The sequence below is a fragment of the Scatophagus argus genome, chromosome 14 (assembly GCF_020382885.2).
Source record: "Scatophagus argus isolate fScaArg1 chromosome 14, fScaArg1.pri, whole genome shotgun sequence".
Lineage (NCBI taxonomy): Eukaryota > Metazoa > Chordata > Actinopteri > Scatophagidae > Scatophagus > Scatophagus argus.
This window is the reverse complement of record NC_058506.1, coordinates 6,959,700-6,979,782: the sequence shown is the minus strand read 5'-3', so window position 1 is coordinate 6,979,782 and position 20,083 is coordinate 6,959,700. Positions and strand designations below refer to the sequence as shown.

Below are 20,083 nucleotides of genomic sequence, written 5' to 3'. Positions count from 1 at the left end.
ATCAGACTTTAAACTGGCTGAACCACCTACCGTTACAGATTCACTGGCTGCTGAGATGGGTGACAACACCTTGTTACATTAAATTAATGGATTTACATAATGTGAAGCATTTTAACAGTATTATTAAGCTAACACAATTTCACAAGCGCTGTCCAAGGTGCTGACTGGACGAGAACTATCAGTGAGTGCACAGTTATAATCACAGTGATATCTGCAGTAGTGCTGGGTACTGAAATTGTTCCTTAAAGAGTACCATTGGAATTAATTAAATTAATTGATCAGTTAAATTTCCGTACCTGGGAGAGCATCTTGCTGAGAGACTAAGAGTGTAGAGAGAAAGATAAAGCATGACTGTGTTACAATAAAGGAATCACCTGCAAAGCTTGTGCTGCTAGACATAATTTAAAAGGTAGTATAGCCTACAGGGACTAGTAGAAGTAAAGTGAAATATTTGTGTGGGTATGGCTCTTTAAATCAGAGAAAATAACTTGTTTGGGTGGGTGGTGTGTGGATGATTTATGCATACATAATAATGTAGATGAACTCAGAGCCAATCTGCATATCACCGGTACACTAGTGTTAGACAATTGAAATGATCCTCAAGAGCTTTGCAGCACTGACTGCAAAACAAGTTCTTATATTATATACAGTATATACAGTATATAGTATATACACTTCAAAGAATTCCCCATCACTCTGTTTCCCCTCCTGTTACTGCTTCAGGCATTCAGTCCTGATTGTCCCAAAAGCACCTGGCACAATGTTAACTTTTGGAAAATGGGTTAAAAGTAAAACTGGACAAAGTGAATGAATGTATAAAAAGTAAAGGGGCTGTAAAAGGTACAAAAGTACTCATCTAAAAACGATTCCCTAAACCTGGACCCAAAGTCTGTCAACGGCTGCTGCATTCAAGGCACCCAGGGTTTTCCCACCATAGTTTTTCTCCCACTCTTTTTCTTTCTCAGACTAAATGGAATACAGAGTTTAAATAAATAGTCTCCCTAATAAATTTAAATAAATAAATAAAGAAACATCCATTAAGGTACAGCATTTATTGCCTGTGCTTCAACTGTACTGTACTTGGATGCACCATAGCTGCTTTCAAGTTAACATTAGAACTGCAACAGTCCCAGCTTGTACTTTGATTCATTGTATTAGATGTCCATCCATCAGTCACGAGAGCGATAGCAGATGGATATGTCGTGGACAACTTCTGCTTGTTAATAGTGAGCTGGTATCACTTGCCTGCTGAAACGTGAATAAGAGGGAACTTCACACCTGGGCTCAGTTACTTTCAAAATGTGGTTAAACCCATGTTTTCAGAGACAGCGGAGTGTGGTCACATACTCAGCCTTTTTTGTTCTGTCAAGATCATGTTAGTGACTAACATTCAGAATTCCAGATGTGTAAGCTCAGTGAGCCACTGGGCTTGCAGTATAATGGTGGAAACCCTGAATACTCATGGCGGCAGTCTAACTGGTTGTCACCCTATCTTTCACCTCTGCGTGTCTCACCTTTCCATCTCATTCACACACACTTAAACATACACACAGAGCTACCACACGACTCATTTTCCTGTTAGTCTCTGAAAATCCTTAACTGCTGCTTATGTTAAAGCAATTAGTCTCTTGTTGTTTTCTTGGCTTTTTTGTTTCATAGAGAACAGAATTTACAGTCATTTATATGCACACATGTAGACAGACATGTACAGCACAAATACATACGCGTGTCACATAATATATATACATATTTATAACATGGTAAAATACTGTCCTGGTTGAGATATGTGATCAGATGGGTATCTTTAGGGCATACTTACCGAGGTATAGAGGTATCCTTCACTGTTCATGGCAAGGTACAGCCCTGTCTTCGCCCCCTGGATGGCTACAATCCGCAGTCCCACCGGAATTAAGTTGAACTGTGCTAAATTGAGGAATTAAGTAGGAGAGAAAGGACATGACAAAGAGGGAAAAAAAAGAGAAAGTCACAGAATAGAAATGAAATCAAATTTCAGCATTATATAGCAGCAGAGTCTACTTTTCTGTCTTCACTTTACTCTGTCACTGCTGCATGTTATATTTCTGTAGAGCCTAATATGTTCTGACCTTACAGAGTTTACGGTATGTTTATGTAAACACTACATCATGTCATCGTCATCATCGCTGCCTCTAAATCTGGATCATAGTAGAGATAGATAGATAGATAGATAGATAGATAGATAGATAGATAGATAGATAGATAGATAGATAGATAGATAGATAGATGGATAGATAGATAGATAGATAGATAGATAGATAGATAGATAGATAGATAGATAGATAGATAGATAGATAGATAGATAGATTTGTTTGTGCAAGCGTTTGTGCATATGAGCAGGGACACAAAAAACTGAAAAGCTTGACGTGAGGTTCCTCTCTATTAAAAGACAAAATAACAAACTCGAACTAATTTGACAGGTGAACTGACAAGGTCCTGATTTTTGAATTGACTTTGCCATAGAGTCCCCATAGCACAGTGTGACACCTGCTGTGGTTCTGTTTAGCTCAGTGCGTACGGTGCTGCATTTGAGATTTGCCTCCTAGTGAGGGTATGAGCTGTTCCAGACTTAGCTATAAGACATTAAAAACTGCAGGTTTTGCATGCATTTAAAAAACTTTGGTTTCCACCCTGTTCCTCTATTTGGTGCTAGAGACTTGACTGTGTGTGAATAATTTTGTTGAAATTACACAATATGACCACAAGCAAAGACATGTAGGCTATACACAAAACACGTACACACACACACACTCACAAAATGAACTGCTTTCATCCCTCGTGCTGTCCATGGTGCCGTCAGGCTGCATCTGCAGGTAGTATCCATGCTGGCTGTATAGCCGGGTAACAATGCCCTTGAGCTGTGGCTCTGCAAGAGAGCACAGGAAAACAACATTGTGTTAGACAGGTGCCGCCGCCAGAGGTCAAGAGCAGAAATAACATTTACTGATTTATAGAACCTGAAAATGAAAGGGTGAGTCAGATATGTCAGTATTTTGAGATACAAACCACACAGGAGTTTTATTGTGTGCAAATTTAAAGATAGATCATGATTTGTGTATAAATATCTAAAACATTTTGTTAGTTCTTTTGCATGAATTGTTTATTTATTAGAAATTTGATTATAATATATATTATATATATATATATAATATATAACTAATGACATTATCATGATCCACAATTGTTGTTTAGCATCACTTGCAAGTGTTAGCATGTGTTAGCAACACACTAAACTAAGACATGACAGTATTAAAAATACCCACTAAACATCAAGATATTAAGATTGTCATTATGAGCATGTTAGCATTTACCTCAAAGTCCACAGAGCTGTTATCACTGCTTTAACAGACTTCACGCTTAGTGTAAGTTATGGTTATAAGTAATACTTGACTTTAGATTCTGCTACTTAATTTCCAGAATACAACTAACATAAGCACAAACTGTCAGTCTAACTACAGTAATACATTTCTTGTATTAAATCATTTAATAATACAAGTGTCACATGAAAGGCCCATTGGGCATCAGTGTAACAACTTTAGGGAAGATGTCTGGCAGAACAGATGATAACTGCTCTCTGACATCATGACCATAAAAGAGGAATACTTATCCAACTTTCACAGTAATACAAGAGAATGCTGCTATTTGTGTTGCATATTTCTTTTTAGAAGTAAGAGATTTACTCTCTAGGGGAGAAAAGATATAAAAACATGCAGTACAAAAGAGGAGAGTTTAGGCTTTCAGAATTCAACAACGATTTCTTAGTTAATTAGTGAATTGCCCAAGGTACAGTTTTGGACTAATTCACCTAACACTGGGGATTCATAACATACAGTGAATCTGAAATTATGTAGTAGCTAGTAATTGAGCTAACTACAAAAAAAAAAAAATCACGTATTCCTTAACCTAACACATTAGTCCACTGTCTTGGTATTTTTAGCAGGAGCTGACGCCATCAGAGGACGAAGTCAAGTGAGAGAGTTAGTCTGTCTCCGCTAAATAAATGATATATAATCAAGGGGGCTGTGTGGTGCAGGAGTGGATGGAGGATGAATGGAGAGGTTGAATGTTTCATGAGCGGAGTCCCTGCAGCCTACTTTGCGTTCATTTAAGACACAGACAGAATCTTATCAGCAGCTCTCAGACATCACCAGTGGCCCCCTCAATTACACCAACTGCTCTCTGTGTTGTGGAAATCTAAGTTGTCTCTCGAGCTCAGCACCTCGCTGCCTTGGACAGGCTGCTCCGACAGCAAGGAGAACCCTTTAGGTCCCCTGACTTAGCTTAAAGCTCATTCAGTCCAGTCAGTCAACTGGCCAGTCTCCTTTGGTGCAGCTTTAATAATGAAACAGTTCATGACGGGGCCTCTGGAGGTGTGAGGCTCATCTGGGAGTTCCCCCTGTGCTAAACTTTGCCCATGCCCTCGCTCACACTCCCCAGGGAGGGACCGTGGGCTCTTTGCAATCTGCCTGTCTTCTTCGGACTAGCACAGGGAGCTCGAGAGTGGCAAAAGATGCAGGGATGAGATCTGTAGGACAGTTTCCCAGAGGAAATGTGCCAGGGCTGAGGCATCAGTGAAACAGTGACCCACTCCCATTGTTATATGCAAGCATCTGCAGCACTACCCGTCCTCGCTGTTTCAAAGCCGCTTGTCAAAACATTTCAGTGTCTCTACTCACGCACTTTCTTCTTCTTTCTCCCCTTTTCCATTTCATATCCTCTGAGTTATGTATGCTTTCATCGCACCTAATAACTTCACACATCACCCAATCAGAGCAGGGAAGCTGTTCATTACTCGTCCCCACAGATGCAAAACACAGAGATGAGAGAGAGCGAAAGAAAGGGAAATGGGAGGATCAGGGAGAAGAGAAGCGAGCAGAGGGACAGCGGGGGAACAGAGTGAATGAGATGACACTGTCATTTCATTAAGAGTGACATCTGTATGTGCTCAAGAAAAAGCATGTTTAGGCAGAAATTCAATAGAGAGCTTGTGCAATATGGCTGCAATCAAAACTCCCATGCTTGGTATCAGGGGCACTAAAACTAATGTTTCACTTGGAGGAGCTGGCTCGAACTTCCCCATCACAGTACATAGTAAATTTTAATCCAGTGTAATGAAAAAAAGATTGTGAGAAGTGAGATTCATGTGTGTTAAAGCACAAAAGAGCCATACAAATATTGCAGCTTGGAGCTATTTAGACCCTGTGCCATATGTTTTAAAGTGCTTTGCTCTAGAAGTCAGTGTGTCTTTATTGCATTATTCTTGTTGTGGCTCATGTTTTGCTACTTAGACTAAATGTCTGCAACTTTTTCAGTTTCAGAATTTAGTCTAACAAGCAAAGCATATTACATGTCAATTTGGCCATGTTATAACCAGTCAAAACAAACCTGTCAAAATAATAAACTGACAAAACATGTTTATCAGGAGGAGTCTTAAATAAGGCTAATAAAACCATTTCTTCAACATATACAGCTGTATTTGCCTGTACATTAGAGATCAACTGATGTGTTTGTTTGTTTTTTCATTTTTGGGGGGGGTTTTTTTAGGGCCAATGCCAACCAGAATCAGAAATAAAATGTTGAATATCAGACCTGATAATTAGCCAGGCTGATAATCAGTCTGTCCCTCCTGTGCACCCAACAGTACATGTAATCAGAACTTCCTTGACTTAACTTTCGTAGAAACTTTCTGAAAAGGATTAATGATGAGATCTCAGAACATTTACCGGACAAATTATCCTTAGCCAGGTCCACAGGTTCATGATTTTATACCAGCAATATCAGTAACACTGACCTAGTAAAATTAATACTAAATTAACTTTTTTTGAATTGGTAGTTTACAGGTAGTAATTTTGTTGTGCTATCTTTTTTCTCCAAAAATCTGTGAAGATTTATGTAGGCATTTAAATAGGTGGCAGCTAGATTTTAGCTGTAGATTGTGCACAGATTTTTTTGATTTTTCTTATTTTTTTGGTCCAGAGGAATGAATCACTGGAATTTATCAGGAAAAGGGAAATGTAGTGCATACCATAAAATGGTTCCAGGATCAATGAATAGAGATAAAGTGGCTACATGTAATCTGCTAACTCAAACAAGGATATAGAGCAAAGGCATTGTGTTTTCTATTTTTTACTTTTCTTTACATGCATGCATACTGTAAAATACTGTTCTTTATGTGCTCTAATAGTTGAGTGCCGCAAGGCTTTTAATGACACACAGATGAACAAACTGCATAATCATTACACTAACTCAGTGTCATCAAGTAGCAGAGATGCACTACATCTCCATACGTATTCTGCCAACTGCTCCCCTCTCAATGTCCTGACAACATATGTGTCTGCACACACACACACACACACACACACACACACACACACACAGAGCAAGAGAGAGAGAGACTTTTTCTGCTGCTGTTGTTCATCAAAGTTTCAACAAACATGTCACATTGTTACCTAAGTAACGTGCACCATTCATCACAAAGTAAAATGGAGTATGGAAATCAAACCCTCATCTGTGTTCACTTGTGCATATGACAGGCTTTGTTGCATTTTGACAGAAATTAATGTAACATCATTTCACTTCAGTTATTAATGCACCGGACACCCGTGATTAGTGTGTGGCTTGTGATGTCTTCCTATATGATACCCTTTTCATCTTTCAGTCTGCTACATAGTTCGGATCAAAGAGGGGCTCAAGAGATCTTGTCTTCTCCGATGACATCATCATGAGAGAAAGTTCTCTCCAGAATCTCAGAGCACATGTAAAATCGCTGGACTCCCCTTATGTGGACTCCAAGCCACACAAGAGTGAGCGCAAGTTACCAGGCAAGCCAACTTTCTTTCCCCTTCATAAACCCTAGAGAAGCACACTGACAGATAGTGACACACTGTGACAGCAGCCTACCTCTGGTTGGATTAGCAAAGCACACAGAGTTATTTCCATGAGCAAAAAGCATCTGCTTGTTTCACTTGGATGCATAGTGTGCTCAAGTAGTCTGTACTGCTCCACAGGGGTAAACACAGGAGATGATAACTCGGAAAGCTACTAACTCAAAGGTCATGTTTAGTGATTTGGCTATGCGAGGGCATACTTGTATTCAAACAGTAAGAGGATATTTTATATGGCAAGGAGCCAAAAGCAATCAATGTTTTATAAGAACATAACCAAAATAAATCTAATGTTTGAAGTGGTATAATTCAGTGGTGGAAAATAGTACATTTACTCAAGTACTGTATTTAAAGGCCCCGTGACCCTGACAGGTAAGCGGTATAGAAAATGGATGGATGGATGGATGTATTTAAAAGCATAATATTCAGAATATTTCTTGTGCTGTTTGCAAACACAGTTTGCTGCTCCTCAGCTTAACTGTTGATAGATAGAGAGGTAGAGGGAGAGAGGGATAGCAGCAGTGATCGAGTAAGCTACACGGTAAATCACAAGAGAAAGAGCAGACAAACAGTGAGAAATTAAACGTTGTTTTTTTGATTGCTGGACAGTAGTTGTGTTCTAAAACACAAATAAACACACCCACACCTCTCCACAAGCCTTTGGATTTTGTGTGAATACAGCTGAAGTGCAGGCTTCATCCTGCCTCTCTGCTCCTGCCTGTCTCTGTGCAGCTCACACAGAAAGGGAGACAGAGACAGTGAACTTGGTCGTTATGTTAATAAATTAGCTAAATAATAGATTTAGTTGATAACACTTGAGATTTTGAATGCTGGACTTCTGCTAAGAGTACTGTGACTGCCCTTCCACTTACATTAATATACTGGCACTTTCACTCCACTGAAGAATCTGAATACTTCTTGCACCACTGTTATCAAATACTAATAAGAATTTTCATTCAGTGTAAAGTAGGGCTGAAACTTAATGACTTATTATTAAGAATGTGTGCATTTGGTCGTCTGGTCCTTGCTTCCCTCGCCAGTCTGCATCATAAATACTAACCAGTTATTGAACTGATTATTATTATTATTATACTGTTAAATTACAAGCATAAGCCATTTCTTGAACTAAGTGTATGTAGGACACCACAATAGTCCATCAGGTGTCACCTTTGTGCTTTGAGTCATTTACAATTTTAGCTAGGATGGACAGAGGAATCTTGCACCGTTGAACTGGTGAACCGTTTGGCTGTATGGAGATTTATGAACAATGGTTATGAATTCTTACATGTGACACACCGAAGAACATTAACGGTGAGCAGTAAATATGGCTCAGATGTCCAATTTGACTCAAATAATCCATAACTGAAGAATTCATGCTTTATGTAGTCTTCACTACATACTCGTATATTACTGTATATAAGTTAAAACTGATATTGATATAAACTGAATATTCAAGGACCAAAAAAGGAGTATGGTGAAACTGTGTTGGAAAATTAAACTTGTATTTTTTTAGGGTCAGGATTGGATCTTATCTTCAGTTCAGATGAACAGGCAAATATACTCTGTTTTCTCCTTTAAGCAAAGTATTACATTATTCTTAGGTGTTATATAATCAACCATGACCATACAGTAAATGGATCAGCACTTAATCCCACAATAAATATCTTATCAGGTGTGAGACATCTACTGAGAGGTGCAGTCAGTCTGTTCTGCTGCCAAAAGAACAGCAGGGACTGCACGTTGTGGTCGAAGGTGAGCGTGCCTACATCTGCTTTGCAGAACGTTCACTAACTATGCCAGAAACACATCCTGCAGCCTCGACTGTCTTGGGTATTTCCCGCAGAGAGCGGCTGTGTGACTACATTCATCACTCCTGGGACATATCTGAGCTTGAGTGACAGAAAACATTCGCTGATCCAGGTCAGTGGACTGTGGGTCAAAGAGGGCTCCCTGTCTGTTTATGTACATCAGCGCACAGGTGTTGTCAGCGCGCCCGACAACATGTTGACTCATCAGCAGGCCCATTTCCAACTGACCTCTCCCCACATGGATGGACATGTGACTTACAGTTGACAAGTGGAAAAGCAACTGTTATGCCTTAAAAAATGTAGCTTTAAGAGACAAATTATATCGACTGTAAGTGAAAGCCAGATTTTCCTATGGCAGTGTTAAAAAACGCTCACATTATCATATCATTGCATCATAAGCACTGTATCTGTAACTCATACTGTTTACGTAACAAGATATAACTCTTCCAGTGAAATGAAACTGAACATTAGTTATATGATTAATTCATGACAGATTTTCAGAGACCTGCGGTGTGTTTATGTTGTAGAGTAATATGTAATTTGCAGTTTTCAGACTGAGGTAAATGGATTATTAAATAAGTGTTGCACATTTTTTGAAAGCAGGAGAGATTATAGTCAAAAGTGATTATTTATTTATTTTTTTTATTAAACTGGGTTTTCCTCTAATCCAAGCAGTAACCTCTACACAGCATACACAGGGATGCCCCTCATCAATTTACATTCAGTACTGATAATCATTTTGAAAATCACCTGGGGGAGATGGGAGCCTGGTGTTATAGTACAGCCATTCACACTGCAATTATGTGTGTGTCTGTATAAATGAGGTCAGTGCACATAAGAACCCAATGTAATCACTTCATGCATCACGGCTGCCATCAAGGACACTTAAACCCGTTGCTGCAATGTAATTGCTCTGAAAAATAAGCAGTGGTTGAGGTTTATCGCTAATCGGTGTAGTGTATGGCTCACTGTTGGTTATCATTACACTAATGTATTTATCGGGCTTGATATGTCACTTGCTGATCTCCCTCTAGCCAAGCTCCTCTTGATAAGGTTGGAGGTAATTACTGGGGGCCTGCTTGATTGAGCAGCCAAGGGCATTTTTCTTCTGCTGACCTGAACGAACCAAACAACAGGGGTTTTCTTTGACTCTTATATTTTCAGGACTCCCTGAATCTCCCTTCATCTCTCATCATGCTCTCTTTCACTTTCAGCTGCTCTATCTATACCTCTCTTGCTCAGTCTTCTTGTATGCATGTATACAGTACGTGTGTTTGCATGCATGCATGCACGTGTGCATGCGTACTGCATATGCAAGAAAGAAGAAGTCTGTCTCTTGTGTAGCGTTTGATTCTGCGTCTAATAAAAGAATACGGTTCCTCCTTTTTTTTTTCTTTTCTAAACTGGGCCATGAGCTCTACAGTGCTGCTAGTAATTATCAACCTTGTGGGAAAATATAGAGGGGGAGAGAAGGAGAGGAGCAAGGGGGGATTGAAGTCATGAAAGCTAGTTAACAACATGGAGGCAAGACTGAGGAGTGCTATATGTTTGTCCAGAAATAAAAGAGGGAAGGATAGCAAGAGAAGGAGAAAAGGGCAGTGATGGAGTGATAGAGTGATACTGAAATACAGAGTGTGACAAGTGTGAGAGGTTTGGAGAAGAGACAGGTGAAGACAGGTTGAAAAAGGATGTTGCAGAGGAGAGAGAAGAAGGATAGTAAGACAGGGGTGAGGTTAAAGAAGGAATAGAAATGAATGAGGTGTATCACATCCCCTGCAACTCCAACAATGGCTTCTTAATTTAAAATTCAAGGCTCCATGAATCATTTCACGTGACAGTGGCAGCGGTTCACATAAGTGCGACAGAGTTATAGCTGCTTATTAATGGTGCTGACAGGAGCATGTCAAACATGAGTAGAAGCAAATAGCACTCTTGCTGCTTCCCTGACACACATTCAATATTCACATATGTGCCTCATTAGCGTTATGACAGGAACATATCAGTGACAGTTAGCGACACGCTCAGTGCAGGACATTCAGTGTGATGTGGTGCGGTGACATACTGCAGCCTCACAGCTTCATCAGTAACATTACAATAACAACACAATTCTTCAGGTAGGTTTACTCATCTGTGCTTTCACATGAGCTACATAGGAATACGCTCAGAGCAAGACCACTGAGCCTAACAGATCCCAACAAACTTCACCTATCCTTTCTCCCACGGACCCTCCAGCAAGGACACAAATAGGCACTTTAATATATGCAGAACAAACACAAACGTTCCTCTGCACTCCCATAGGGGTCCAGGCCTCTGTCAGATCGCGTGATGATCACACAAGTAAGCAAACAACTAAGCTAAACGGCACAATGATGGACAAAAAAGGATCCTGAATTTGAACTTGCACTGATTTTCTTTCTGAAACACTTTGATATGGTCCTTCCACGGTATGCTTTTCCCACACAGAAAGAAGAAAAACATGAATATTTGAGAGCAGCCTGAGATGAGAAGAGAGAATCCATTGTAGATTTTTAGCAAAAAAGTGTGACAGATCAGGTTTAGCTGACACAGTCTTATGACAAATACTAGATCTTTCAAACATCATTTCAAGATTGTACATGATTGTAGTAAATAGCGCAAATACTGGAACTTTTCTACTGCCATTGTCATTGGGCTTTACTTTTGTTTCCTTTGTTGCCCCTCTGCTTCTGTTCCAGACCCTAAATGTTGGGACTGCTCAGTAGGTGGTATAAAATCCCAGTCTCAGGTCCGTGATATGTTGATTTCAAAATATATGTGCTGCATGATCATAATGTGTTTTTTGCTACCTTTACATATGTCCGTATAAACTTTAGATAGCGTTCAACTTGTCTGGCAGCACATTAATAGTTTAATTACACTTCCCACTAACATTTAGGTAGCGTTGATATTTTCGAAACGTCAGTGTATAAAAATTCCAACAGTGTTGCCATATGGTGTTGACTCTTTAATGAATTTCCAAAAGGTTCTGCTTTGTGGAAAACAAGGCTGAACCTCTCTTGTGGTCCATCCCCCGTTCATGACCCTCTTCCTCTCGCCATTCTCTCTACCTCTATATCTCCTTTTCTTCTCATCATTACCGCTATATGTGTCCTCCATCTTCACTGTCTTTCTCTTGTTAGAGGCAAATTCAATCTGTCCTTGTCAGCTTTAATCAAAGTACCCACAGATTCAATTTAGCAGGTATGTGTGGAAGGTTAAGGTGGCATCTTCAGGACAGCTGCAAACAAAAGGATCTTCTTCCTATACACATCCCTCCATTGCCTCACTTTGAATAAGACGTAAGGCCACTGTCAACAACCCAGTGTGAGACTGTAACTGTATTAATACTCATAGAAAAAGACACTGATTCCCTCTGATCTCCTCATGTCCACTGACCCTTTACCCTTAACGTTTGATAAGGCTTTAAAATGAAAACAAATAGATCAATAAATCCCTTAATCTTTAATTTTACTATATAAATGAAAATTAGAGCTCAAAACTTTCATGTTTCATTGTGGTTTAATCTGACATACATCTTGGACAAAGTCCAAAGGAAGAACTAGATCACCTACTTCTACGCATCTGCATCCCCATCCCCATCCTTATCATCTGATACCATTTGGTACTCGATATTTAAGATCCCCCTGATGAAACAAGGGCTGTTCAAAGCTGAAAATCCCCAGAAATGGGATGACCTCAATCGCAATCAGCCATTAATCTTCTGAGTGTCTTGTCTTGATGAAGACAAACAGAAAGCTGTTATTTGGAAATCTCTCAAATTTTGATTAGGGTTGTATTTCGTGTGAACATTTTCAATAAGAAATTGTTACAATAACCTAGTTTCTGGTAATAATGAAACTAAAGAGTAGTTTAGTACCTTACTGTCAAAAAAAGGTGTTTTTTACAAAACCCTGTTTAACCCTGTTTGTAGTTTTTAATTGTCAAATGGCTTGAAGAACTATACCTAAAATTGACAAAAGTTAGCTTTTAATCAGGAACTATTTGAATACTCTAGTATTCAGTCTGAACTTTCAGTACTTAACTCATCTTGGTTGAAAAGTTGAGTGATTTTCCTAACATTTACTGTCCGCTCGACACAGTTAAAATATGTTATACTTGAATGAATATATTTAGCACCCCTGAAATTTTGATACTGCACACATTAAAAAATGTTCAGTGGCAATGTATTTCATATTTTTACTTGGGCACTCGATGAAGTTATAGTTTGAGGTCTTGGATATATAATAAAAAAGTCAACAGTGACTTAAGTCCTTCACTTCCCCTGACCATATCCCTATCACACGTGTGGTCCAAAAAAAAAAGGCCATTGGCATGACGTCCAACTCTAATGCCTGTAACATTCATCAAAAAGAAGAAAAATGCTCAGTTTTCAATTAAAACAACCCACTTTTTAGATAGATTATTAAATAAGAGAAGAACTTAATGTTGTAAGGAAGTTGTGACAGTGAACACCCAGATCCATGGTTTCCCATCTCATGTTCTTCACCACATGCTGCCTCTATGACAGGCTGATCCACAGCTCTTCCCAGTCCCACCCCGCCTTCCCTTTTAATCTCACTGCCATCTCTCCTCTCTTATCTTCCTGTATTTTTGATTACCTCTTTCTCTGTGTCCACCCCCAATCATTGCCTTCCACCTCCACCTTTTGAAACAGCTTTTCAGTCATCAGTAATATCTTTACTTTTCTCTTTAAATTCTCTGTTTACCCCCCAGACTCACCCTCACCCTCTCTCTCTCTCTCTCTCTCTCTCTCTCTCTCTCTCTCTCTCTCTCTCTCTCTCTCTCTGTCTCTGACCCCTGTCACAGTCAGTGAAGTTCTGATGAGAAGCTACCTAACACTGCATTGTCTGATCAGGTGTTGTTGAGTAAGCGAGTTTGTGGCCCTGATCTCTCGGGGTCAGCTTAATGCTATCCTCTGCTGGATCTCTCCTTGTAACCTGGTCTGCTGCTTGCCAGCCAGGCCCTACATTTGTGCTCCGACTGTCAACTGGCTCCTTGGATGCTTACTCCTACAACATACTACAGAGCACGTCCATGCCAAACAGCCCACTCAATGCTACAAGATGTCTAGGTCTGCATTATATTTGCATGCATAAGTTTCCTATGACTAGCTTAACAGTGTTGCTATTTTTAATGCATATTTGTATTTTTATAGTATTAGTGCTGTAAAGATGGGAAACATTCCTACCCAAGTCCAGATATTTGCTGAAAGGCTTCTTTCTTTGTTTCACACATCAAGCTAATTTTGGATTTAAATATATACAGTATGTGTGTGTATTTGTGTTTGCACACGTGTCTGTGCTAAGATCATGTGCTCATTTGATCTAACTGAGACAAAGACACACGGGGCAAGCAGCTCGATATTTCTCCTTTTTCAAGTCAGGTTCCACCTTGAACAAACTAAGAGGGTGATTATTGATCAATCGCTATACATTAATGAGCCAAATTGATCTGAAAAGAATGCAGCAGTGCAGATTACTGACAGCGGGAGAGTTTATTCATTGATCAGGGCAGCACTTGAAGGGGTCTCTTGTATAGTGGGGAACAGTCCAGGAAACAGAGAGTGAGTTGATAAAGAGGGGAGAGGTGGGTAAGTCAGGCAGATTCTGTGGTTTGTCAGGGATCTCAGTTGGTCTGAGCTTTGTGCCAACCATGTGTATTATCAGCAGGGTTTATGTCCCTCCTGTCATTTCAGTAGCTCGTTGCTTTATCGCAGTAGTAAATATAGCTTATGTGTGCTGGTGTGATGCTAATATGACAGCTGACAAAAAAACTCTTCTCTTAAAAGAAACACTGGAAGAGAATCTGCAGAATCCTGTAACGGCTCTGCTGTGTGGAGAAAATGTAGAAATGTGATTTCTGGTAGCATGGTATTAATTAGTGCAAATAAGAATGTGAATTTGTTACAAATGGTATGTGCTTGTGTTGCGTAAGTGTTGAACTTTTTAAAATGTCTTTACAGTAAATATCAAGTCAGTAGCTTCAAATAAACAGACATTTCTTACATTCCTCTCAGTTTGAAACTATATAGCTCTGTTTTATTTATTCCTGTAGTAGGCATTATTCTTCCTGTAGGTGGCAACATTAACAGGTGTACACATACAGGTACAGCAGGTTAGCATAAGTAAAACAGGTCAGACGTTACCCAACTAGCTCCCTCTTGTGGAGAAACTGATAAGCATAAACAACAACTATTGACAACTATTGCCAGGAAATTTATGATGCCCAGGGGATGAGGCCTAATAACTTTAGTGATCCTATGATTATCACTTTAAAGTTCCAGTTTGTCCTATATATTAGTTCATGCCCAAATGCCTGCTGAGCTATGACATTACCATCAACTTTGGCTGATACTTGGTTTATATTCAAAAATGTTAGCAGGCTCACATGCTACGTTGAGATGATGAACATGTTAAACATCAACATATTAACGTTGTCATGCTAGCATTAACATTTTGCTGTTTAATTTAATTAGCTGCCAGCAAGACTGCAGATTTAGATATTTGACTTTAATTTGTACAATAATACTATAAATAATAAAATGCATAAAAATAAAATCACTTCAGTCAATTCACAGTCACTCCCTACACATAAAGAACATAAGATTCAAATTCACAAATGGTGGACCACAAAGTTCAATGCTCAGTATTACTACAACCCCAGAATCGAATGTGTATCACACAGCGCCTTATAGCTCAAACAGCAAATGGAGTATCTCAGAACAACATTGATTCTATTCCCCAAGCACCATAATGATAATAATTGTGACTGTATATGAGAATGGAGCCTTTTCATTCATGCGTACAGTCAGTCCCTCTACCACTGCAACGCCAAACGAACATCTGGTATTATTACCACATTCAAACAGGGATTGCTCAGACTACATAGAAGAGATATGAAATAACGCTTCCATTTTTGGAATAATTAAAGCCAGGAGATATTACAGTATGTTCTCAATGTCATATTTGCACTGTATTTGCAACACAGACATTTTTGTAGAGGTTTCAGTACTACTAAAATGGATGTGACTGACCTGACAAAATAATCAACAGGATGCTGATTTATTTTGGTGACACGATGATTTAAATGCACTGAGCCAATACTAACAAGTCTTCATACCATACATTTGTTACCTAACAATGCCACAATCTGATCAATTTACTTATGTCATTTCATCCAGACAAATTTCAAGTGACTTGAAGTTGGAGCAACAACGTTCACAATAAATACGGTACAAAATCTTTTCTTCAGCACGTCAGTCTTTTGACAATGTGGTGGACTAAAGTGTTTTTGAATTACAGTGCTGTTTGAAGCATGGTAGACATATGTGAACAGAGTGGTGTAAAATGAAATGAAAGTCCTCCTCAAGCACAAAGCTCTGGTCATCACTCGTCATTCTCAGGTTCAGTCATTAGCTCTGGATGGGCACTCTAAATTCATTGTTTCTTTCCCAGTCAGCTATGAAAGTATGTGGCCTCTTTATGAAGGATGTTTGTTCAGCAACATTTCTGTAATATGCATGATTTAACTTAAGTATACCACCCGTACTAATTGTGCATGAATAAGGCAAACTTTTACTCAGTCATGAATTAAATAATTTAGGAGTCTACCAGTCACACCAAAGGAGAAAAGAATAATGCACAAATTAAGAAATTACATTATTCTGTCTCTTCTGATTTACTGCAATAGTGCATTTAGGAAAAAAGCAATTATGGAAATTAATACAGAGATGTTTACATATTAAGAAATTAAACAAAAGTGCTTACTTTCCATTGAATTTTCTAGTTAAGACACTTTATAATTTATGAATAGCAATATGTAACAAGAATGTAACAGCACCTGCAAGCACAGCACCAGGTACATCATGTACAGTTTTAAATGTACTAATCTGAGTTGTAGCATGTTTTCTTTTCCACTGACATATTGCACTTTGGTAAGAGAGAAGGTAGAGCTGGCAACACATCCCATAATTCTCTATTCAGAGCGTCATTGTTGAAGTTCTGCTTTCAAAGAGAAAGTACATCAGAGAACCTGACAGTGTTACCCAGCACAGGATTTTTATATTTATATATATATATATACAGACTTGGTCTTGTTGCAGGTGTGGGTGTCAAGACAGCATCACTGTGAGATTTAGCAATGAAATGTTTACATACATGAGGCAGAGAGACCAGTCCACCAGAATTTTCCTTTTTGTGATTCATCATAAAAATTCCAGAATGTTGTTATCAAAATTTGTACATGTTGCCACAAAAATGACCCAACAAGTATTGGATTAATTCAAAACAACATCCACTGAATTATATATGTAAATGTTGTTGTTTTTTTTTTTTTTAATTTCCCCCTTCCAGCCACAGTTTGTGCTTGTGTGAGTGCATTGGTGTGGATGTGTGTAACTGACTTGATGCAGCATAAAGTCAGTTAACACATAAATAATAATAATAAATATCTTAATGTCTACAAAAACTAGTCAGCATAATGATAGATTTGTGTATGTACATCTGCCAAGATTTCAGGTTTGTTAACCTACAATTTGTCCTTATTTCATTTGCATTTATTTGTGTTGCAAGGAATTTCACAATCTGCAGATATGCATAAAGAGAGCTAATTTCACAGTTAATTGTTCCTGCAGGTTTCTGCATAATTTTATGAATGGGAGTGCAAAAGCTCCGTTAGGAAATGGAAAGTTCTTTCAGCTGAGTTTTTCATTTATTCAGCAACTTATTTTATTTTTACTTTGCAGAGCACAGCAATTGGTATTGATCATCAGCCAGGTAAAGTTCTAAGAGGTGAAAACAATAGCTTGTTATGAACTATGACAGCAATATTTGTCACAACAACTTGTGCATAAAAGCTAGCTGTTATGATGGGTAATTCCTTGTTCTTCATTGGAAGATGTTTTGATACAACATTGATGTGTAGTTTCAAATGCATAGGAGATAATAATGACATAATAATATGAAAATATTATATATATATATATATACTGAAATAAATTGCATTACAGTTTGACATTCTCTTGACATTTTATAACAAAGGTTAATTTTATATTTTATTAATTGTGAACATTTAAAACTCATTTGCTCCATTTTCTGTCATTTCATAAGTAAAACACACTTAATTAGCTTTCATTTCCTATCAAATATTCAACTTATGAGCAAGAAAAGGAACAATGAAAGATGAAAATGATAGCAGTGACTCACCCGGTCTTTTCTCGTTTCGACCTTTTCGACCCCCGCATAGTCGTACTTTGGAGATCAGGACCAGGATCTGTTTCTGGCACAAGGACTTGTTGCTCTTAGGACAGGGCTTGCGCTTGTTGGCTACTGGTCGGTTGGCTTGATCGTCCTTGACCGCCCGTTTCTGTCTAATGAGAGAGCTGGCAAGAGCTGCCATTTTCCCCCCCTCTCACCTTTGGGAGGGGGGTATCTTCCTTCCCAGTACCCCCTTTGCTGCTTTGGTTTTTGCTTCTCTCAAAAAAAACTAGAGTAGGACGAATGATTTAGAGAAGCCCCCTCAGGGGAGATCGGGGCGTCTAAGTGGGTTAACAGTGAAGAGTTTAGTTTGAGGGTTCCCTCGGTGAGTGAAGAACAGGAAGACATTCAAGTTCACCCGCAGTCCAATGTAAAGCTTCCACTCTGACCAGAAATAAAAATCTGACAATAACAGAGCACGCAAAAAAGTGCCACAGTCACATTTTTAGTTTCAAAAATAACAGATCAAGGTTAGGCTGACTACCCTTCTTCCCCACTCATCTTTCGCATCAAAATGTGCCTCAGTTGCCAAGTTCAAAAGAGAATATTGCAAAAGAACTAACCTAGACAATACAAGAGAGAAGGAGCTCAATTTATTTTACATATAAAAACACTTTTACTGAAGAAAAGTGAAATCATTTTGAATGCTAGGAAGCTCTTAAAAGCACAGGAAAAATCAAATTGTTTGTCACCATTTGTGCAGCCCACGGAGGTCCAACTTTGACTCCCATTTAAATGTGGCAGCATGGAATAATGAGCTGAGAGTCCAGGCGGTAATCCAGCAGACTTAAATCCAGAGGTAGAACAGCAGGCGGGACACTGAGGGTCTTTGTGGGGATGAAGCCGGGAACAGAGCAGAGACATGGACACAGACAGAAAGAGATTCCTCTTCTGCCTCCGATGGCACGCTCCTTTCCCACAGTCCTCACCAACCCCCCCTCCCCCCCTCCTCCCTCCTCTTCCTCATCCCCCTCCTCCTCCACCCATTCAAAGTCAGCGAGTGGTTGTGAGAGTACGTGTGCGTGAATTCCGGCAGCCACCATCAGTAGAGGTGACATTCATGAGAGAGAGAGAGAGAGAGAGAGAGAGAGAGAGAGGGAGATGGAGAGAGAGAGAGAGAGGGAGATGGAGAGGGAGAGAAAAACAGAGCAAGGGGGGGGGGGGGGGGGGTGAGGCTGTAATGTGTGAGAATGAGGTTCACTGTGAAAGGGAGGGAAAATGTGAGAGAGAGAGAGACAGACAACAGCCACTTGACAAAATCACTGGCTACAATTCTGTTATTTTACAGTAATGTTGCCCCTAAAAAAAAAACTACATCATTTTGACTGCTGAAATGGAGAGGCAGGGGGAGGTGGGGGGGGAGAGAGAGAGAGAGAGAGAGAGTGCTTAAGGTGCAGATTGTGACAGTTCTCTGTCTCCTTGGGAGGAATAGCATCACCATGTGTTACCTTCCTGTCACATGCATCCACGAGCATGCAACACAGCAACGTATTTTGAAGTGGTGTCTACCCTGCTGTACAATTGTGTGTCTTCTTCATCTCCCTTCCTGACAGCCGTTCATACAGTAGTAACCTCCACAGCCCCTCTGTGATTTGTTTCCTTCAGCTCCACACGGAGTCAAAATAAATAAATAAAATAAATAAAGTCATTTTGGCATTTAGTGTCTGACATATCTGACTGCTGGCTTACGCTAACCCCAACAGAGAAACATGAGCTTGGACAGATTGAGTTAGACAGCTAAGCTAACCCTGCCAACACACAAACACACACACACGCACACACACACAAAAACTCCTATAGCCCTTGCTCTCCCTCAGCCCCCCTCCCCACCTGCAAAATACCCACGAAAACAACAAGCAGCCAACAGTCGCACATTTTGTGGGTTGTGTTCATGCTGCACCCTCATTTGTTTTACTTCCATTTAGATACAACTTCTAGGGCTGACATAAGTGATTTCTCCAGTAATTTAGGACAAAACAGACTTCCACAAGTATCAGTAGAGAGCACAAATCATGCGAAGGTACTTTTGCACCAAATAGTGGGTTCTAGTAAATGATAATGC

The 20,083-nt window shown here is 39.4% G+C and overlaps 1 protein-coding gene across 2 annotated transcripts in view; it reads right to left on the bottom strand.

The window, feature by feature from the left end:
* fgf11b (fibroblast growth factor 11b) overlaps window positions 1–18,613 on the bottom strand; it is a 30,044-nt gene extending 11,431 nt beyond the window's left edge. Inside the window, exons 1-3 of one of the 2 annotated variants that reach the window (XM_046411685.1) lie at window positions 17,971–18,613; window positions 2,792–2,902; window positions 1,820–1,923 (exon numbers count right to left, since the gene is read on the bottom strand). In XM_046411685.1, the coding sequence (XP_046267641.1) occupies window positions 1,820–1,923; window positions 2,792–2,902; window positions 17,971–18,163 (408 nt within the window). In that variant the 5' untranslated portion in view covers window positions 18,164–18,613. Of the gene's footprint in view, window positions 1–1,819; window positions 1,924–2,791; window positions 2,903–6,936; window positions 7,042–17,970 lie in introns of those variants that run through there. The other variant, XM_046411686.1, reaches the window with a different exon arrangement.
* Window positions 18,614–20,083: the final 1,470 nt, after the last annotated feature.